The sequence below is a fragment of the Ailuropoda melanoleuca genome, chromosome 1 (genome assembly GCF_002007445.2).
Source record: "Ailuropoda melanoleuca isolate Jingjing chromosome 1, ASM200744v2, whole genome shotgun sequence".
Taxonomy (NCBI): domain Eukaryota; kingdom Metazoa; phylum Chordata; class Mammalia; order Carnivora; family Ursidae; genus Ailuropoda; species Ailuropoda melanoleuca.
The window spans coordinates 94,445,063-94,468,547 of record NC_048218.1 but is presented as its reverse complement, the minus strand read 5'-3'; the positions used below and the strand labels follow the sequence as shown (position 1 = coordinate 94,468,547).

General features: G+C 38.1%; 1 protein-coding gene across 6 annotated transcripts in view; it reads right to left on the bottom strand.

Moving 5' to 3' along the window:
- The window catches only part of ZBBX (zinc finger B-box domain containing), a 148,370-nt gene that overhangs the window by 73,319 nt on the left and 51,566 nt on the right, over window positions 1–23,485 (bottom strand). For 4 of the 6 annotated variants that reach the window (XM_034663459.1, XM_034663455.1, XM_034663466.1 and 1 more), the window contains 3 exons: window positions 14,572–14,706; window positions 10,226–10,339; window positions 7,368–7,458 (listed from right to left, as the gene is read on the bottom strand). In XM_034663459.1, coding sequence (XP_034519350.1) covers window positions 7,368–7,458; window positions 10,226–10,339; window positions 14,572–14,639 — 273 coding nt within the window. In that variant the 5' untranslated portion in view covers window positions 14,640–14,706. Of the gene's footprint in view, window positions 1–2,348; window positions 2,507–7,367; window positions 7,459–10,221; window positions 10,340–14,571; window positions 14,707–23,485 lie in introns of those variants that run through there. The other 2 variants (XM_034663488.1, XM_034663471.1) reach the window with 2 other exon arrangements.

Here is a 23,485-nt window from a genome sequence, read left to right as displayed (position 1 = left end):
AGTGTGGAGGTCCCTTAAAAAGTTAAAGATTGAGCTACCCTATGATCCAGCCATTGCACTACTGGGTGTTTTTCCCAAAGAGACAGACGTAGTGAAGAGAAGGGCCATATGCGCCCCAATGTTCATAGCAGCATTGTCCACAATAGGTAAATCGTGGAAGGAGCCGAGATGCCCTTCAACAGATGACTGGATTAAGAAGCTGTGGTCCATATATACAATGGAATATTACTCAGCTATCAGAAAGAACGAATTCTCAACATTTGCTGCAACATGGACGGCACTGGAGGAGATAATGCTAAGTGAAATAAGTCAAGCAGAGAAAGACAATTATCATATGATTTCTCTCATCTATGGAACATAAGAACTAGGATGATCGGTAGGGGAAGAAAGGGATAAAGAAAAGGGGGGTAATCAGAAGGGGGAATGAAACATGAGAGACTATGGACTATGAGAAACAAACTGAGGGCCTCAGTGGGGAAGGGGCTGGGGGATTGGGATAGACCGGTGATGGGTAGTAGGGAGGGCACGTATTGCATGGTGCACTGGGTGTTATACGCAACTAATGAATCATCGAACTTTACATCGGAAACCGGGGATGTACTGTATGGTGACTAACATAATAAAAAATCATCAAAAAAATAATTATATATCATCATGAAATTATTTTCGGAAATCACTATTATTCAAATACTGTAAAGCTTCAGTAAGCCTTTTCTATCTCTGATCTTTCTGAAACACACAATCTAATATTTGTGTAGACTAAACCTAAACTGAAATCTGACTGAGCCACTCTGCCTACATAACTGTAGAAGCCAATATTATCTTATTTGTCTAATTTGGAGAACCACATGTTTAAGCATCATAGATTTAACCTTCAATATATTAGCTGTGATCCCTGACTTTCCGATGTTACAGCCAAAATATTGAGTAAATAAGCTTCGCTGTTAGGTGTTTCAGTCACTTAAAATCCTTGGATCTTTAGATTTTAAGACATAAAACAGACTCACCAACTGTACATACTTGCGTTGGTCTTTTTAAAACCAACATTCAAAGTACACAAACGAGCATGGAGGAATGGTGCACATTTATACAGACCCTGTCAATTCATGCCTAGTTTTCAATTTGCAATTTGCATGCTCAATTGCCCAATTTGTACATGAGAATATGAGAACAACAGTTGCCTCTATGTCGATGGCTGTACCAACTGCAGTCATTTTTTGAAAATTTAGGCATAATTATTCTCAGTGAATCTCATGGTTTTACTTCAAAAGGGCATTTTTTTGTTCACATTCTTTAAGTAGCTGCTCAGATGCTATGTACCAAACACAGGAGAAAAGAAAATAGGATTGAAATAATCAATTTTTATGTGAATCACACTTTTATTTTTAAACTAAAAATGTTATACAAGTTACAGATAATTTAATCTCTTTTTTAATAATGAAATTATCCAATATTTTTACCATAATGATACATCTGAATTGCAACATGATTGATGTGGTTATAGGCTACCTGGGCAGGATGGCTATGCCAAAGCAAACTGACCCATTATTAGGGAAATTTTAAAATTTGTTTTTATTATTGTGATTATTTTCCGGCTCTATAAATATGGCCATATTTGCTTCAAATGATTCAAACTGCATAAAAATATTTCAGTGAGCAAACTGCTACCTGCTGTTTTTAGGCAGATAGAATTTCCTCCTAAGTCTTTTTTTCATCTGTTTGAAAAAGAGTTGAGGGTCAGGTAGGGTTGGACCAGGGATATACACATAACACACACATCCATATGTATATACACAAACATACATGTATATATTTATATGCACATAAGTGTCTATCCAAAACATCAAGAATTTGATATCTTGAAGCCTATGCCTTGTTAATCCATTTATGCCTCCACCAGTGGGTGCTGAAGGGGTGTCATTAGGGGCCAGGTAAGCTTGTGCCTGTACCATACCGACACGTCACCTGGACCATCGGAGTCAGGCTACGCTGTCATCATCACCCTCCTTGGCATTGACAAATGCCTCCAAACTCCCACCAATGCCCTATTCGGCCATGCTGGGCCCACATGAGCCACCCATGAGCCACCCATGAGCCACCTTTTCAAATATTCTTATTCTTAATTAGCTACATAACCTTTGCCATTTTCTACTGCTTGTCCTTCTATCCTGGTTCCCTGCTAGTCCATAGAACCCTTGTTAAATAGTCATTTATCCTATGCCTGAAACATTTCCTAGAAATACCTCTTGCAAAAGTTCACATTAACTGGACCCACCTTTCCTCAGACACAACCTTTTCCAGAGAACTCTCCAGAGGAACTAGCTCCATTTCTATTCCCTTGCACTCACCAGGAGAGAAGAAAGTTTTCTCCCTGTTTGCTCCTCAGGGCTGCTTCCAGAATATTGTTCTGATCTCATCATTCAGCAAAGATGCCTCTGCTGAAGGGCTTCACCATCCTGACTGCCTTTATCAATGTCCATGATCCTCTTCCACCTGAACTGTAGCAATCTGCTCAGTATTTCTCTCCATCACAGTTCTGGGTGATGATCATGGAGACTTCAATGTCCATGTTCACCTGACTCCCTGATGCTGAAAACCCTCCAACATGCTGACTACTACGAACATGTAAGTGCCTCTTCAGCCACCTGACCATGATGACCAGACCTTCAACCTAAGCTGTGATCTGAATGGCCACACCTTCAAAAGCCCAGACTCAGAGCTTCTCAGTGCTAACCAGGATCACCTTACCTCCTTCCTCTTAGACCTCTATCTCCATCTACCTACCATTGTGATGAAATAATCCTGACTGGGTCCCTTACAAATCCATGCTCCTATGGCTCCTCAGCAGTCTACTTATTCATTTTGAGCTAAACCTCAATCATGACTCCCACAGTGGCTACTTCAAACTTTCTCCATTTCAAAAGACTCACATTCACCCCATTTCCCCCTCTTTATTGTGAGCAGATGATCCTGCCTTCAAATTTACTACGAATGTTGAGGCTTCCCCATCAAAATCTTTCCATGGGTTCCTGCGTTACAACTCTAAAATTTTACCTTTACTGCCACCTGTTTTCTCTTCCATCTTTCTTATCAGATACAGTGTCCTCCTTCCATTGGTCAAGGCCTTCTTAAGAAGCCATGCTTCAAAGACTACACCCCAGCAACTGGCACCTCTCTCATTTGCATATTCTATCTTTCCTCCACTAGTGAGTCCATCCCTCAGCTACAAACTGGCTCACATGTTTCTGATTCTAATAAACAATATACAGTTGACTCTTGAACAATATGGGGGCTGGGGCACTGATTTGGGCCCCCAAAACTTAACTACTGACAGCCTACTGTTCACTAGAAGGCTATGGATAACATAAATAGTTGGTTAACACATATTTTGAATGTTATATGTATTATATGCTGTATTCCTACAATAAAGCTAGCTAGAGAAAAGAAAATGGTATTAAGAAAGTCATAAGGAAGAAAAAATACATTTATGGTGTTGGGCTGGCCGAGAAAAGGGGCCAAGACACCCAAGATGGCCGACTCTCCCGCCAAGATTTAAACCAAAACCTAGGCGGGAAACCGAAACCCATCCTACCGACTTTCCTCACCCCCAGCAGTACCCAATAAAACCCTGCCACGACTCTCCAAGACAGACTTTCCCCCACCCCCAGCGGTGCCCAATAAAACCTTCACTGCCCTGCCCTGGGCGCGACTTCCCTGACTCAACGCTCTTTCCTGAGTCGCAGAGCCTCGCCTGAGGGTGCTTGCAATAAAGTTCATCCTCTGGACCACATTTGCCTTTGCGGTCTTGATTTCATTAGCGACGAGAAAAAACCTAACATACAGTACTGTACATACATTTATTGAAAAAAATCTGCATATTAAGTTGACATGAACCATTCAAACCTGTGTCAACTGTAATAAAGTCTTTCCTTGATTCTGTTAAATCCTTGAGAGGTCACCCACCATTCTCATGCTCACTGCAACATTAGTCTTTAGTCACTGCCACCACCTTTCTTTCTGTAACCGCTTGATATATATTTTTCCATCTAACATCAAATCAAATTCAGTGTTTTTAAAAAAATTCTCATTCGTCACAAACATTTTAATGTGATTTTCAGCCAATGTTACAATTGGTTTCACACATAAAATCTTAACATCGCTTAAAACTCTGTACACTAATAAGCAAGTATTGTTATGTATGTTTACAAATATGGTAACAGAAGCTCAGAGAAGTTAAGTGACTTGCCTAAAAGAGCTAACGAAATGAGTCAGGATTTAATCAATATAGACTTAACACAGAGTTTCTTGACCTTGATACCATTGACATTTTAGGCCAAATAATTCTTTGGTGGGGAGGCTGTCCAGTGTTTTGCTGGACGCATAGTAGCAGTCCTGGCCTGTAGCCACTATCTATCATTAACCAAAACCCAAAAACCCTCTTGGCGGCGATAACTAAAAACATCTTCAGACATTGCCAAATGTCTCCTGGGGGGCAAAACTAACCCCTGTTGGGAAACACTGGTCTAAAATCACAGTCAAAACACCCTCCTTTACTTTCATTTTCTATGAAATTACATTACTTTGATTCTACCATTCTTCCTCTTCTAAGGCTCCCCTTACTGGAGAGCTGGCAAATCACCTGAGAACCAGCTTGAAAGCCTGCATTCCCAAATCTTGGCCCTGACGCTTGGGCTTGAGCAAGTGAACTTCTTTGATGTCAAATTACTTCATCTGTGGAATTGGAAAAATAGCAACTGCCTCTTAAGAGTGATATAAGCACTTACTGAGATAAAAAAGGAAAAGCAGCTAAACTGTTGACTGGTATAAACTAGTGATTATCAGTATTAAAGTTCTCTTTTACCTCCATATTCCTTGAGCTTTATTCTTCATACCTGCCCTTTCTGAGCTTTATCCATTATATCTTTCTTCTCCTTTTTATAAATTCTTAAGAAGCACATTTACTCTCTCGGCTTCAAGTAACACATAAGAAGTCAAACAAAACTCTAAATCTTCAAAATTTGCTAGGTAGAACTTAAATGTCCTCACCAAGAAGAAAAAGAAAAAGAAAAAGAAAAAGAAAAAGAAAAAGAAAAAGAAAAGAAAAGAAGGAAGAAAGGAGAGAGAGGAAAGAGAAAGAAAGAAAAAGAAAGAAAGAAAGAAAGAAGAAAGAAAGAAAAAGAAAGAAAGAAAGAAAAAGAAAGAAAGAAAGAAAAAGAAAGAAAGGGAGGGAGGGAGGGAGGGAGGGAGAGGGGGAGGAGGAGGGAGAGGGAGGAAGGAAGGAGTAAATATGCGAGGTGGGATGTGTTAATTAACCCTATGTGTGAAATCTTTTCACAATGTATGTGTACATCAAATCATCATGCTGTTTCATTTTAAAGTATCTTAAAATTGTAATTGTCAATTACCTCAATAAAGCTGGGAAAATACGGAGAGGAAGGAAGAAAGGAAAGGAGGGAAGAAGGAAGGAAAGGAGGAAGGAAAGAAGGAGGGTGGGAGGGATTTCTAAATCCCAATTTTTTTTCAGCTTCCTTCTTTATTCTTCCTCCTTGTCAATCAGCCTGATATCAGTTATACATTTGACTTCCTCCTTTCCTTTCTCACTGGTTTTTTTTTTTTTTTGGTCCCATAGTTTTCTTCATATTTCTTCTGCTACATTCTAATTCAGACTCTCATTTGACCTCTAGATTCTTTTACTAGTCTTCTAAATAGTTTCTCTGCCTTTATTCTAGTGGCCTCCAAAGTAGCATGTATGCATACCTGAGGGAGCTCAGGAAAAGACCAGGAAGTAGAAACGAAGTTTATGTCAGCCGTAAATGATGTCCACAATTTGTTTTACAACATACATGATATATTAGTAAACTATCATGTATACAAATAAATTCTATTTATAAATAAATAAAAAGTTCATGTATAGAACAGTCCATGATCAAAATACATTCTTTATTGATGTGGGGCATGATGAAAATAGTTTCCATATCATTTGTTCTATCCTCTATTTATAAACTCCTAATGCACTGGATATTTAAACAAGATCAGTCACCACAAATCATCACCTTAATCTTGCTATCCTCCTGCTCAAAAGCTGTCAGGGAATCCCATTCCCACAGTGAAAGAGTCAAGACTCTGAACTCTGGTATTCTCTCCTGCCCTGGCTCACTTTCTACACCCACCTTCTAGAGCTTCCGAAACCCCATGCTTTCACATCTCACTCAATTATGCGGTTCGTGGGGCCTGGCAGTATGGTTTATTGATCATTTTTTCCTTACAAAGACATCTAGAAGACCCTCAACTATTTGAATAACCAAAGTATTTTTTCCCAAACACAGATGGTTCATACACTAAATGGTTATGACAAAAATGACATACTGACTTTTCCTAATCTCATATGTGCATTATGTTTCACATTAGATGAGGATCTCCTTGAGAACAAGGATGATGCACTATGTGACAAAGGAGGCACTTAATATTGCTATTGAATAAATAAGTCAGTAATCAGAGTCAGCATTTTTAATATATTATATTTCAATAACATCTGAAACATGGAACACTATCTCAAAAGACCATGAGAAGTGGGAAGTGGATTATAAAAAGTTTAATCCAAAAATTAAAGAAACATATCTCAGTAAGAGAATGACACTAAAGAGCGAAAGACTTTTTTGAAGACAAAAAGGTTAGAAGCACCAAGTAAGATGTTTATGGATGTCAACTGGCCCAAAGAAAGTTTAACGATAGGTATATAAAAGAGAAAAAGCTATATAAGTTAAAACTTACAGAGTCACGGACCTTGTACTAAACAATCCAGAAACAAAACAGCTTTCCTTACATAAAATCACTCATCTGGTTTTAATCTTAAATATAATGTAATGTTATATTTTACACATAGTAAAGATAAAGCAATTCTACAGCTGGGAAACCTGAAAGCAGTTTTCCTTGGGTATCTTCACACATGGAATCAATAGCATAATAATAATAATTATTCAAGCAAAACATAAACACTATTAAACAAATGCGATATAATAAAAAGGCAGAAAAAAGTCTGTCCTTCGTTACATCAAATAACTTAATTTTCGCCTTACATACTTGTATTTCATATACTTGAAACCAGAACTAAACTGTATGAAGAAAATTCAGTTTAGAAAAACTCAACTCAAGGTGAATTTTAAAAATCATCTTGCAGATGAAAAATGAAATATATCTGAATTATGAAAGCTACAGATTAACCCATAAAAATTCATCCAAATCTAATAATATGCAGTTGTTAAAATAAGAGTAGGTTCTTAAGTGTAGAAGGGAATACAAGACCTGAAAAATTAATTTATATCTCTTCACTGAGTAAATTCCCTGAGAGCCAAATGGTATTATCTTACCTTAATAATATTTCCTTTATTTTGTGACATCATGTGTGATTGATTACCCAATTTTCCCACTTGTCCAGATTTCCAGTGATATCCACTTGACCTTCAATATATATAAACAGAAGACAAAATGTAATTACTAAATGCATTTCTCCTTTTAATGAAAACAAATATATTTTGCCTATTTCAAGAAATGAAATTCAGTCATTAACATGTAACAGACCACCACAAAATGAAAATGAAATATCAATAATGCCATGATATCCTCAGCAATTCTAAAATATAGCTCTACCCTATTTGGAACTTTTGAGAAGAAATGAATAAAAGTAAAGTGTCCAAACACAGATGAAGGATGTCGTTTTTTAGACATTTATGATGATTAAAGATAGCTTTACTGAGTTATAGGAAACTTTACAGATCATCGTGAAGTTTTAAAAGCTAAGGGTCTACAAATGTAAAGAGGAAAAGGAAGCAAAACAATACCCCAAATATTTGGCAGATCTACTAACTGATGAATTCCATATTTAAGACTACAAATCAGCTCCCACATTGAAAGGTAACAGAGAGGACAAAGAAGGAAAACTGTTTAATTTCTAGTTTTCAAAGCACTTTTGAGTCTCACAAAATTGTTTGAAGTCAACAGGGCAGAGGTCCAATTCTCACTTAAAAAATAAGGAGACAAAAACTTGCCCAAGGTCACACAGACAATAAATAATAAAGTCAAGGTCAGAACACTGGACTTCTATCTTCCTGACCAGTGAGTGGCAGGTTCTCTTTCTGGCTGTGACATTCACCATCTACGTGACCTTAGAAGAACACTTACCTCTTCTGAAAACTCAGTCAAGCTTTAGAACATTTTATTTATTTATTTATTTTTTTTTTAAAGATTTTATTTATTTATTCAACAGAGATAGAAACAGACCGCGAGAGAGGGAACACAAGCAAGGGGAGAGGGAGAGGAAGAAGCAGGCTCATAGCGGAGGAGCCTGATGTGGGGCTCGATCCCATAACGCCAGGATCACGCCCTGAGCCGAAGGCAGACGCCCAACCGCTGTGCCACCCAGGCGCCCCAAGCTTTAGAACATTTTAAAAAACATCTAGAAAAGGTTCCTCAGCTAATGAAAACCCAACTTTGGGGCTGATTTCAGGAACTCTGGTTCACAAATATTTCATGAGCCACTGAGAAGTGCAAATTAAGTTCATTGGATCATTAAAAGAAGAGCAGCAAAATATACAATATACTTTGTCACCTGGGATGACATACGCCTTTGAGATCCTTGATTAAATCAATGCCCTGGTTATCAGAGAAGGTGTGGTTATATGTCATGAATATTCTTCAAAGAATCAGACTTTAAAGATAAATACTACTAGAGCTATAGTAAACATCTGAATTTTCTTTAATAATTCAGAAGGTATTGCATGGATATTTGATGATATCACTTGGATATTTGAAAAGATCAAACAAAAGCAAATTTAAAACACAAAAAGCCTGGTGATGCTTAGCATCAGCCAAAGCACATGAGACATGCACTGTTATCCTCTGTAGGAGAAAGCTGTACATTTTTGAAGCCTATCTGAAAGACAATTTCTTCAATATCTACCAAAATGTAAATTGCATATACACTTTGACCTAAAATTTAACCTTTTGATACTCTTGCATATGTAAGCAAAAATATTACATAGAAACATGTTCATGGTAGCACTTACAACTATAAAATAGAGAAAATTTATTAAAGATCTGAAAAATACACAAGGAAATATTACGTGGCCATTAAAAGAATGAGATCAATTGCATGCTGATATGGGAAGAGTGCTAAGATGTATTAAGTAAAAAAAATAGGGTGTGAATCATTTTATAGATAATTTCACTTGTAAAAACATAAAAGACGTGAGATATACACAAACACACATTCATACACATACATATACATAAGCTTATACAAAGATAAGATATTTGTGGGGAAAAAAACTTAATTGTTAAAAACAGAGCTACAAATGGGCTGGGAGTCAGCCTAGAGCTAAGAAGGAATAATTTCCATGATATAACTATTAGTTCTGTTTGACTTTTATCATCTACATTTATTATTTTTTTTTAACACTTTTTTTAAATTTTTTTTTAATTTTATTTATTTATTTGACAGAGATAGAGACAGCCAGCAAGAGAGGGAACACAAGCAGGGGGAGTGGGAGAGGAAGAAGCAGGCTCACAGTGAAGGAGCCTGATGTGGGGCTCGATCCCATAACACTGGGATCACGCCCTGAGCCGAAGGCAGACGCTTAACCGCTGTGCCACCCAGGCGCCCCTACATTTATTATTTTTATAAAATGCCCAGTATAATTAGTATAGATACAAAGCACAATATTCGAGAGTGCTCATCAATAAAATTTCAGCTAAAACACATTTGTCTAAAAATATTTTAAACATACTTGAGGGTGTGAATGGTTCTTATATATGAACATGTAAATTCCTGCCCCCGCAAAGTCTTTTCATAAGTAACACAACCTTAAACACAAACACAATCTCTTACGGATGGCAGCTTTATGAGAGCAAAGGCCAACTTCTGTATTGCTGTGCTAAACATCCCAGACTTTAATGGTTCAGAAGAGTCATGTAAGAAGAGAAATAAGAAAGTATAAGATGAAATAAAGTTTAAAGGAGACAGAGTAATGGTAATTTTAAAAAGCAACATGCCTTAGATAAAGGACACAAATAGAAAAAGTAGGAGAAATTTAATACTATTTGCTCATCAGGAAAAGCCCGAAATTATTCATTCAGGGCGGATCTTTTTTGGAATGACATATTCATATATGAAATAGTTCTTTACCCAATTCAGTTTATTCCTCTCAAATTCCCTAAAAATGTTACCTACTCTCTTTCTTCCTTTTCTTTGCTCCGAGCTGATTGGAATTCCTGTAGCTTCTTTTCCATCTGTTTGTTCTCCAATTCTAACTGGATCTTCTCCATCCTCAGTTCTTGAGCATTCCTGAGTAAGAGTTAAACACAGAATGTTCATTTGTGGTAAACAAACAAAAAAACAAGGCAAAAATAATTTTATATTATCTTTTGCCCTTAATTAAAATTATGAATAGTAAGTAAGTGATGAAGTTTTCTAATTACTTCTTTTGCATTCTGTGAAATACGGTTTCTAAAGTTAGCATTACCTTCCATTAACATTCTCCTTAACATGTGCATCTCTTCAAATCTCAGATTTATGTTTTTCCTATTACAGTGCTAGAGGTTTCAAATCATAATTCACTTTCCATATGAACTCTGCCTTTACATATGCACAGGTATCTACGCTATACAAATAGAAAGCAAAAGAAAAAATGTTTTCTGTTTCATACTGTCTTTCCTCTAAGGAATTCAAGTAGTTTGAAGCATACTGTTAAAATAACTATTTTTTCTCTATAGACAGAATACAAATTTTTGCTGATCTGATCATCTTAGAAACCTTCAATAAATCTCTACCTTTATGCTGTACAAGTACAATACAAAAAGAGAGAGAGAGAGAGCAGAGCCTGTTTGGGGCCTATTAGGGAGAAAGCACCTATTGAGGGTCTCAGTAGAGGAGCCATCAAAGGATTGAATGGGAACTGGGCCAACACTACCTAATGTTTCCTCGGAAGGAAGGCAATAAGAAAATAACTTTTTTGAGGACAGAGAGGAGCCCTCTTATAGATTCTTGTGCAAAAGATTTTGATAATACTATCTGAAGCTCATCAAATTTTTAACACAAGCCAGTTTCTTCATTTTACAGTTCTGGTCTCTCATCAGTATTAGCCACTGACTCTGTCCATAGGTCTACGCCAACCTAGTTCTCTAGCTTTTACTAGCTATCATGAGTTTAAATCTCTTCCTTTAGTACTACATTAGTGTTTGTCTACATTCAAGTAGTGTGCATACCCAAGGATTTGATGGCAAGGAATTGAAAAATAAAAATAATGGAGATCAGAAAAGGGAACTAATTTATAGAAGTGGTCACCAAAGGGCAAGCCGGCCAGAGATACGTGCCCAAGTGGACACTATCCAGGGAGATATACGGAAAGTGAAAGTAGGCAAAGCCTGCCAGAGGGTTCAGAGAAGCTGGCAAAGATACTGAGGGGAGGCACTATTTCCATTATATCTGCCCCACAAGGAGTATTTCAGCCCCTAGCACAAACAGGCACTGTGATGACAGGACATGTGATAGTACATGATAGGGTAGGAGACCCAGTAGAGCTTCTAGTACAGACAGGAACAGCCAGGCCTGAAGGTAAGTGAAACATAGTCTAATGGTGCTGTCATTGCAGAAGTACGTGCAGGTACCTGAACACACAGAAAGGGCACACACTCAGCCGACGGGCCCGCAAGAGCAGATCCAGGGGAAAGAGAAGTCTGAGCTGAGCCCTAAGGGATGAAAGAACCTAGCTAGTCAAAGGGAAGCAGTGAGAGCAGTGTTCCAGGAAGAGAAAAAAGTGTGGGCACAAGTGGACATGGGTGATGTGTGGGTCCAGGCATTATGTGCAGGATGGAAAGTGGGAAGAAATGGAACTCCCGAGGTGTTGAGTGACCAGTTCACAAAGAACCATGTAGGCCATGATGAGGATTTGTATTCTATAAGCAATGAGACTCACCAAAGAATTTTAGAAGAATTTATCAGACTTGCATTTTATTTAGAAAGATCACTCTGACTCAGAATGGGAAATTAGAGGGTGCAAGGCTGAAAGGCAAGACAAGGCAAACAGTTGGGAGACTATTTCAGTAATCCTAATAATAGAGAGATGATGCTGGTTTGACTGGAAAGAGACAGTGGAGAGAAAAATGGGAGCATTTGAGAAATCTAAGGAAATAAAATTAACTGGACTTGGAGACTGACCAGAAGTAGGTGATCACCAGGGAAAGGACAAGGAAGGAATCTAAGATAATCCTAGGTTTCTTACTTGGACAACCAGAAGGATAATGATGCCTAGATCACTTTGGGATGGGATGGGGACACAGTTCCGGACTGATACCTGAGCTAGTCTGCCTGCTCAAAGTCTCGATGGCCCACAATACTTTTCACATGGCTTCCAGAGGAAGAGTTCAAGAGCACAAATGTGGCTGTGTTACTCACTTGCTTAGAAAACTTTTAATGTTTCTGAAAACCACACTGTGGGAGAGGAAAGGGATGAGACTGAAAAAAAAAAGACTGGCTTACTGACCACAAGTGGTCAAGTTGATAGGATGCTATGGGTGTGAAACAAGACAAGGGTTCCTCTTGGAGACAGCTTCAGACACAGAGCTGGAGGGCAGGCAGGACCACTGAGGAAAACTAGGCTTGATCCTGCAGAGACCAGGTCAACCCAACAAATCCAAGGGCCAGAAACAACCTGCTGAAATGAGTTGGGGGCTGAGAAAGAGGAAGACAAAAACTGTAGAACACCAATACATCAGACAAGGTTAAGATAATAGTTAAGACAGTATCAAATGAAAATAGGGGGACAAGGGGAATAAGGAAAGGGGGACAAAGGGAACTCCAGAACAATTACCATAGAGTGGGTGTTCCTGTCCTAGCTTCTGTAGGTTACTGATCATGGGTGGATCAGGGAGACCTGCAGGCCATGGAACAGTGATCCCCCCTTACCTCCAAAATAAATTCCAAACTCCTTAATGTAGCATACAAATTAATTTACTATCTATACAAAACCCTGTTCTTCTCTCCAACTTTGTTCTATAAATCTCTGTTCCATAAATCACTGGATGTGTCTGAAAGTTCCCAAACTATGTGGTCTCTTTGCCTTTGCACAAGTTTCCCCCAGTAACTACCCAACTAACTGCATCATTCAGGTGAAGCTTGGAGACCTCCTCCTCCCTGACCCAGTAGTTTGGGCCATGTTCTTATAGCCCTCTGTGCTTTCTCATCACACCACACTTCACACTATCTCATAAACATGATTTTATCTATTTCTGTCTTCTACAAGCTACCTGAGTGCAAAGGTTGTGTTTTCTTACTTTCATAGCCACCATTCCCCAGCACAGTGTGTAGAACATGTGTACTTAATAAATGTTTGGATAAATGGTTTAGAGATATATAAACACAGACTCGAAACGTATGACCAAAATCAAATTTTGTATGCCCCTTTTCTTTTGACACAAAAAGCAAAATTGGTAATAGTAGCAATTAGATAGCTCCCCTCCACCAAAAATGGTAAAACAAATACAGCTGATCTTGAACAACAGGGGTTTGAACTGCATGGGTCCACTTATACACAAATTTTTTTTTATAAATACAGTACAATATTGTTGTCTTTTCCTTACAATTTTCTTAATAACATTTTCTTTCCTCTAGCTTAGTTTATTGAAAGAATACAGTATATAATACATGTGACACATAAAATATGTTTTATTTGACTGTTTATGTTATCCATAAGGCTTCCAGTCAAGAGTAGGTTATTAGTAGTTAAGTTTTGGGGATGTCAAAACTTATACATGGATTTCTGACTGTGCTAGGGGGTCAGTGACCCTAATCCTCATGTTGCTCAAGGGTCAACCGTGCTGAGAATGCCATATACTGTGTAACATTTTCCAGTTCACACATGCTCTTACACACAGTGTCTAAAAAGTGAAGGAAGAATTAGGAAGACTCTGAAGACATTGAATAACCACAGGACAATTGATCTGATTCAGGGAACTCAAAACTAAATTAAAGTCGACAGTCTATCCCTAACCCAAACCAGCTGGCCTTTATTGATACTTGAGAAAAAGGCTTGGGAATTTCCAGTGATTCTAGGTGACCTCAAAGGGAAACAGTATATTGACACTTCCAGTACTCCTGCCATGTCATGAAATTCCCAGGATACGCAGAATTGCTTGGTTCTAGTTGAATTTCTTGTTGAACCAAATTTCAGTGTCTTTCAGTTTCTTCAGGGTGATTCCTTTTATTCTGAACAAGTGTCACAAACTATTTGTAACTTTGTTAGATTGCTTAAATAGTCAACGCAAAGTTTACTTAAAACTTTTCACCTCAATTTTTGTGGCATAAATAATTTTAGTCCTCATTTTAAAAACTATTATAGATTTATAATATGTTGAACCTACTCTCTAATAGATAAAAATACATCAAAGTAAAGAAAATGGAGATAAGAACTCACAAATTGAAGCTCAAGTCTAAACTGCCTCATATAAAAAGAATACTTTAAATTACAGCTTACAGAAATATTAGCAATTATTTCTATTTAAGTAATAAATAGCACTTACTTGTATTTCAGCTTTACAGAGTTTCCAGATTTTCCCCATGGAAGAACTACAAAATCTTTGGAGTTCATGATCAGTCTTTTTTTTTTTCCCACTGTTTTAATACTATATGAAAATCATTGTGATTTGCAAAAACTTCTGAAAAAGTAACAGTCGAAAGAATTATGTCAGAGTAAAGCAGGTAAATTACAAATTCAAAACTACATATAGTTTAGGCAAGTTTTAAAAATAAAAATCATTATGAAAGGAAAAGCTGAATGAAAGGTTAAACAATAAATATATATGTTAAATATAAATTTTATAAATATTTATATACTAATAAAGTTATAAATAAAGCATATCTGATGAAACTAAAATTTTACCAATAATTATATAGCAAAAGACTACGGAAATAGTCAATTGAAAGTGAAGAATGAACTCATTAAGACAAACAGAGAACATAATCTGGCTCTTTCTATAGTAAAGAATAAAAAAATAGATACCAGGTTTTGTTCCCATCCAAAAATAATATCCATGGCTAAGTACATGGAAAAGAAAAGAACTTTCGAGATACAATCCAAACTCTAAACATTTTTTGTTCATATATAGTAATGTAAAATGAGAATTAAGGTATGTAATAGTTACCCAAAGGCATGTAATAGTTACCCAAAGGCATTCTAATATCCTCATTCATCAAAGAAAATTTTAATGATGCTTTGCCTAAGATCAGAAATTAGCATATTTAGAAATAATTTTTAACAAGAAATGAAACAAAAAAGATTTTCTGCCCAACTCCAAGTTAACCAGAAAATTAAATTATTCAGAACACCCTATTTTCTGAGTATCCCAATTTTTCATGGTTCTATAATTTACTCCGCAATGCTGAATTACTGAATCACACGCACAACTATTAGATTTTTATACCAATAAAAATTTCCAAATTCTGAACGCTCTTAAAGAAATATAAGAGGCATTACCATAGAGTCTACAGTCTTAAATGGCCAAACCATTTGATATTGTTGGTTTATATATGTGTTCTTATGTATTCACAACCCCCATAAATATTTACTAAGTCTCCGCTATATGCAAAGCACTGGGCTGAGAGGCATGAAGGAACCAAGGCCCAGGGAGATTTGTTTTCTGGCTCAAATGGTAAAGAGTCAAAAAGGGCCTATAAGACCTAAAGATAAAAGCCATAAAACAGGGTAGAAATTATAAAGGCCATAAAACTAGATGTAATAATGTAAGAAGTGAGAGAAAGGAGAGAATTCGAGCTGGCTAGCATTGAAAGTGGGGTTTTGAGAAGAAAGGGGGCTTATATAAGAAGATATGGGGGGGGCGCCAGGGTGGCCCAGTTGGTTAAGTGTCCAACTCTTGATTTCCACTCACGTCATGATCTCAGCATTGTGAGATGGAGCCCTACGATGGGCTCTGTGCTGGGCATGGAGTCTGCCTCAGATTCTTGCTCCCTCTTCCTCTCCCCCTCACTAAAAAAATGAAGAAGAAGGAGAAGAAAGAAGAAGAAGCAGCAGAAGCAGAGAAGAAGGAGGAGGAGGAGGAGAAGATGATATGGACTGGATGAACACTCCACACTATGAGAAAGAAAAGCTTTTGAATGGGGACTAATGACTAGTTCCATTTGGTTGATGTGCAGGTTACATGGAGGGGAAAAAGTAGGCATACACTTGGAAATATAGGCTGAGGGCCAATAATGAGTGGCTTGAAATGCAAAGTTAAGGCATTTGGAATTTATTCTCTAGCTAATGAGAGTCCCCTAAAGGTTTAGACAGAAGGACAGAAAATAAATCTAGAAGCTTTGCTCAGAAACCTAAGGAGGGAAGGCATCAGAACAGGAGTAACCAAATGGAAGGCTATTGTAACATCAAAGTCTACATAATCGAATAAGCACTTCTTCAGTTTTGTTCCTTTGGGACACTCTCTTGTAATTTCAATGATGCAACCACTAATCAAAACATTTATTTAATGTTTTTTTATTATATTATGTTAGTCACCATACAGTACATCCCTGGATTAATCAAAACATTTTTAGAATGCTTCTTTTGATGGGCACCTGGGTGGCTCAGTTGGTTAAGCCTCTTCTTTCAGCTCAAGTCATGATCCCGGGGTCCTGGGATCAAGCCCCATGTCGGGCTCCCTGCTCAGTGGGGAGCCTGCTTCTCCCTCTCTCTGCAGCTCCCCCTGCTTGTGCTCTCTCTCAAATAAATAAAATTTTTAAAAAAGAATGCCTCTTTTGAAACCATCTGTAGAGTCCATCATATACTCAACAAACACACAGATCTACTTTGCTGTGCCTCTCTTAAAACTAAAAATGATATTGTCCAACAAGAGCAATTACTTAGTTCATTCAAATCTAGTTTCAAGTTACTCTATCTCTGAAAAATCAAATCTAGCCTGAAAGGATCGATTTTTACTACCTTGGAGAACATTCTGAAGGAATTTATTCTCTGAAGAGAATTCCAAAATGGAATTATACAAAATAATTTTATATTGTAGGCCGTGTTGTGGATGTATCGTAGGACTAAATGTATTTGTGCCTTCAATAAACAAACAATTAGCTACTCCTTTGGACACCTTTATGGAGTCACAATGGTAAAAAAGACATAGTGTTTTCCTTCAAAGCACTCAAAATGAAAGAGAAAGCCACACAATGACAATACCATGGAACATTCCAACAGAAGGAAATACTTACGAGGGACATTTAACTCAGATTCCTTACTCAAGCACCAAGTCCTATCTCTCAAAGCTAAAATCAGTGTCAAAGAAAACCAAAGATACCACTGGAAATGAAGATTTGGTTTGCTTTGGGGAAGGGTGGATGCATCTTCTACTCCTTTGTAGGTAAAACCTCTGTCACACTTAAAGCTACCTTCAAAAAAAAGCTCCAGGGATAATCCTACTCAAAAAGAGTCTGTATCTCTTTTTTATTATAACCTGGAAATCCAACTGCTAGACCCTAGTCTACTGTGGCTAAGTTTTTCATGAAAAGTTCCATACTGTTATCATTACCCAAAACATTCAAAGTCATATATGGATTTTTAACTGTGTGGGGGCTGCTGTGCCTAATCCCCCCATTGTTCAGGGGTCAACTGCATACGTACATACGCATAAAACTGAACTAATACACGAAGACTGAGATGAATTTAAAAGAAAGTCTATAAATTTCATTAGGATGAGATGATTCAGATTTATAGCTCTGCTGATAATGTGATTTAACCAATAAATGGTCTTATTCGGGGGCATTTCACTTCACTGAATGCAATTAGTAAGGCTTCTTCTCAGTTAAATGTTTTATCAAGTCATACACATAAGCCAATTTTCTTGTATGAAGAAAAAAGGAAGATTATAATTGTGAGTCATGCTGTTCTGCCTGTTTCCTTTCGTAAAACCAAGAGAGAATTAGTCACCTTTCTTGGGACAGCAAGGATATAACAATGTCAGCAGGAAGAATAGCAAAGCACAAAACTTTAAGTCACTTAATGGAATCAGGGAAGTACAGATAAACTCTCCATTATGCAAACTTTGTAGTTCCACCTGTCCTTTGGTGACTCCATTTTTTCCTGATAATTAAACACCAAAACTTTAATATTTATTTGAAAAATTTTCTCATTACCTGATTTATTAGACTGCATCATTTCTCCATCCCCAAACTTTTTCTTCCCCACACATACACACATAATATGACCTAATGTGGTCCATGATGGTTTGATTCTCCTTCTACATAAGTTCCCATTCTGGGAATGCAGCCCAAGCATCAAGGCTGGCTAGCACAGAATGGAAACAAGGAAATTATGGTGATTTATAATCCTAGAAACTCAGAGCGTTCATCAAGAGTTGCCCTAGTCTCCTAGAATTTGCCATGACACCATTGGCAGAATGGAAGGTTTAGGAAACCACCGTTTTCAAGATGGGACAGTTTTTTAAAAAAGATTTGTGCCTTCTCTCTCTTGCTCTCTCTCTCCGCATGGTAGAGGTGGGCTTCCAATGCAGCACTGAGTAGAACAGAGTGGAGAGAGGGGCAGAGGGAAGAGGAGACTCCCCGCTGAGCAGGGAGCCGGATGTGGGGCTTTATCCCAGGACCCCAGGATCATGACCTGAGCAGAAGGCAGATCCTTAACTGACTGAGCCACCCAGGCACCCAAGTTGGGACAATTTTTGTAACTGAAAACTTATCTAAGATGAGTTGGTTATTCTAATGACCCAGATCATCTTAGACCCGAAAACTTAAAAGCCAATGAATAAGAAATTTTCCTTACTTTATATGTTTAAGATCCAAAAGCAAGCTCTTTTAGATGGATTAACATGTTTACCATAGTACTTAGAGACTCAAGAAAGAAATGTTTAAAAAAAATGAATTTAAATAAAAATAGTAGTTTTAAACTCTTAAAAGAATTATACTTTTAATATTTTCACTGATACTACCTATATTCTAAATATGTATATATATATATATTAAAATCTTTTTAAAAATCCAAGAAAAAGATTGGATAATACATGATCCCTAGCATAATATCTTGTGCTTGAGTGGCCTACTAAATATATATATGCCATTTTCTCCTAGCACAGGCCATGAAAGTAAATCAGGTATTGACTTCTCAGCTGCACTTAATCTTTCAGCCAACCAACATATCTGATAAATACTGCCTCGGGGTACTAAATAGTACCCACCTCACCCAGTTCTTACCTTGTATGTGCAGGTTCCCTTGAGAACAATTAAGAAAGTTGTTAATCAAGGGGCGAGGTATCTTTTTAAAGTATTTGCCAACAAAAAATGATAAGTAATATTAAAAAAATACTAGGTTTAAGTTCAGAGGACCTTTGTGTCAGAGTGGTCTCTGAGCCTCAGTTTATCAATGTATTAAATGATGAGAGTTCCCCCCCACCTAATTTGCAGGATATCAAGCAAAAAGGCTCTAACTTGTGGCCTGTAAATCAGCAGGCTCCTTAAGGACCTCCAGAGAGCTCAGGGTTCCCAGAAGGGGCAGCCTTAGAAACTACCTTGAGAGGGCAGTAAGGGAGCACCAAGGCTTTTCTTAAACCACAGCTGCTCTGATTTCATCTATTTTACATAATGAGCCTCTGGGTCAGATCTACTATAAAGAAACTCCTCTACAGCTTAAAAAAATGTTTTAAAGGCACAAGAGTAAATCAATATACAATCATTATTCATTCCGTGCCAACTGAAAATTTCATATGATTACAAATAGCAATGAAAACATTAAATTTATGAATCACATCTTTCAGAAATCCAAGCCCTTTTATATGTATCTATCCCTTCCATTCTCATAAAATCCACTATTAGCCTAAGTGGTATTTATGACTATATCAGGAATGAGAAAATTAAGGCATCCGTCCAAGATTAGTGACAAAGCCAGAAAGTACAGTTTTATTCCCAGTCCTGGTAGCTCCTTTTAAGTCTTGAAATCTAAATATTGTCCTACATACTTAAAATGATTAATTCATATCATTCCTATTCTTCCCCCTTTCACACTCTTAACCTGTCATAAAAAGGAAATTTAGAGAAAGAACTGTTTGGCATTAGATCACTTCCTAATTTTACAGCAATATATTTAAACACTGGTGAAAACCTTTAGGGTGTCAAATTGCTCCCATGTAATAGATGGTAACAAACTTTTCTTTCTATATTTTTTCCCCATACCCAGAAGAAAAAAAATTCACTCAGTTGCTCTGTTTGGTATCTTAAGAGCCTCAATTATGGATTCCAATATTCCTAAGCATTATACTTTATTTTCCACTTCTCTGCTCACCAAGTGTTATTCTATTCAGTGCCCAGTTGGAAGGCCACCTCTACCATGAAGATTTCTTCCATCAAAAGTGAACTTCTGTAACGGCGCCATGTGTAACACACTCATTTGCTATTACATGCTGCCCTGTGTTATTTCTTGCCACCTTGGTTTTATAGGTGTTGCTTCCCTAAGCATCCCAAATATGCCATTGATCTTTGAATCTCCAGCAATTAGAAGAGGGCCTACACATAATGTACTGACAGTAATAATATGCTGAGTTTTAAATATTTATTTTTTTCCTACTGCTTTGAATTTATTGCACAACCTTATGAAAAAAATTTTTAAAAATACACCATTTTCCCACTTCAACAAATACTTTTGTCTTCTTTTTTCTACGTATCCTACCAGACTTTGATGAACATTCAACAAATATAGGAACACCTCTTTGGTAACCAGTAAAGAACAAGGTGAAACAAACAGGGATAGCATCAACCTCATGGAACTTACACTTTGGTGAAGAAAGCAGGAAAAATCAAGAAGCAAATAAAATTACTGGGGGAAGTATTAAGCGTTCTGAAGGAAATACACAGAAGACCGAGGCACTTTCAAACACATTTGTAAAACAACTGTAAATACTATGGGAGGTCAGGACAGGTCTCTAAGTAGCCTATAAAATAAGGTGCTAGAGGGAGGTGGGGGCATTTTTGTTCTTGTTTTTGTTTTCATTTTCCATAAGCATATAGTTTGCATAGTTTTAATCTGTGTAACTTCAAATGTATACGACTTTCTTTCTTCCTTAACTAACTCTGGTTTTAACTAACTCTGGATTTAAAAAATCAGGTTATTAAAAAAAAATACATAACCGAACCTATATATGAGCACCTCTAATGCTGATTTGTGGATAGAAGAAAAAACTCCCAGAGGGAGTTAAGATGGCGGAGGAGTAGGGGACCCCTTTTTCAGCCGGTCCCCTGAGTCAAGCTGAATAGGTACCATACCATCCTGAACATCCATGGAATCAGCCTGAGATGCAGGAAGAAAGATCTAGATTTCTACAAATGAACATCTCCAGTGCTAAGTATTAAAGTACAAAGCAGGGAGCCGTGAAACTGCGCACAGATATCGGAAGATAAACGGAAGGGGGAGGGAGCCCCGCGTTCAGGCGCCGGGAAGCAGTAGCCACCTGCATGGGGGAGCAGGCGGACTCAAGGACCCGCACCCGTGAGACAGCAGACTTGAGACCATGAGCCGGGGAATGCGTGCCACCAAATGAAATGGAGCTCCGCTGTGATCACTGGAACCAGACTGAGACCGGGAGCTCCGGAGCACACGGGGGTGGCTGGCGGCTGGCGGTGTTACAAACACAAAGGACAGAGACACGCCGGCCCTGGAAGTGAGGGCTGGAACGCCAGGTGTGGGGCGCACATACCGGGACGCTGCAGGGTTGAGCAGCACCAACAGAAATAGAGTTAAAGGGCCCAGAACATCAGTGGAGAATGGTCCGCGATCCCTCTGTTCTGAGACAGAGGCTGAGATTCAGCCACTGCTGCTCTGTCTCTCAGAAGAGGCACAGCAAACCAACAGGGAAAGCTGCCAGAGAACAAAAGCCTGGAAATACCAGCCCACAGCGTACCCATCCCCATCCCCCCTCGCAGGGGACATGGAGACTCTACCCAAACAGGGTTGCCTGAGTATCGGCACAGCAGGCCCCTCCCCCAGAGGGGAGGCTGAAAAATCAAGAAGCCCACATCCCTAAGATCACTATAAAACGAGTGTGCACTGCCTGGGTCCCGGTCAATAATTTGAGCTCTGGACAACCCCGCAACCACTCCTCATCAGAATGACGAGAAGGAGAAATCCCCCCCAGCAAAAAAAAGACGATGAGTCTGTGGCCTCTGCCACAGAACTAATGGATATGGATGGNATGGATATGGATATAACCAAATTATCAGAAATGGAATTTAGAGTAACAATGGTCAAGATGATGTGTAGACTTGAAAAAAGTATTAACGAAAATGTTAATGAGAATATAGAATCTCTAAGGGAAGAAATGAGAGCAAATCTGGCAGAAATTAAAAATCCTATGAGCCAAAGACAGTCAAAACTAGAGGCTCTGACGGCCAGGGTAAATGAGTCAGAAGAACGTATCAGCAAATTAGAGGATGGGTTAGTAGAAGAGAAAGCTAAAATAGAATCTGGGCTCAAAAAAATCCAATCTCGGATAAAAAGACATGACCCATCCATTTGCTGTCTACAAGAGACTCATTTTGAACCCAAAGATGCATTCAGACTTAGAGTAAGGGGATGGAGTACCATCTTCCATGCAAATGGACCTCAAAAGAAAGCTGGAGTAGCAATTCTCATATCACATAGACTGGATTTTAAACTAGAGGCCATAGAGAGAGAGACACAGAAGGGCACTATATTATTCTTAAAGGAAGTATTCAACAAGTGGATATGACAATTATTAATATATATGCCCCCAACAGGGGAGCAGCAAGATACACAAGCCAACTCTTAACCAAAATAAAGAGACATATAGATAAGAACACAGTAATAGTAGGGGACCTCAACACCCCACTATCAGAAATAGACAGAACACCCTGGCAAAAACTAAGCAAAGAATCAAAGGCTTTGAATGCCATACTCGACGAGTTGGACCTCATAGATATATATAGAACACTACACCCCAGAACCAAAGAATACTCATTCTATTCAAATGCCCATGGAACATTCTCAAGAATAGATCATGCTCTGGGACACAAAACAGGTCTCAGCCAATACCAAAAGATTGAAATTATCCCCTGCATATTCTCAGACCACAACGCTCTGAAATTGGAACTCAACCACAAGGAAAAACCTGGAAGAAACTCAAACACTTGGAGGCTAAGAACCATCCTGCTCAAGAATGACTCGATAAACCAGGAAATCAAAAAACAAATTAAACAATTTATGGAGACCAACGAGAATGAATACACAACGGTCCAAAACCTATGGGATACTGCAAAGGCAGTCCTAAGGGGGAAATACATAGCCATCCAAGCCTCACTCAAAAGAATAGAAAAATCTAAAATGCAGTTTCTATATTCTCACCTCAAGAAACTGGAACAGCAACAGAGGGACAGGCCTAACCCACTGACAAGGAAGGAGTTGACCAAGATTAGAGCAGAAAT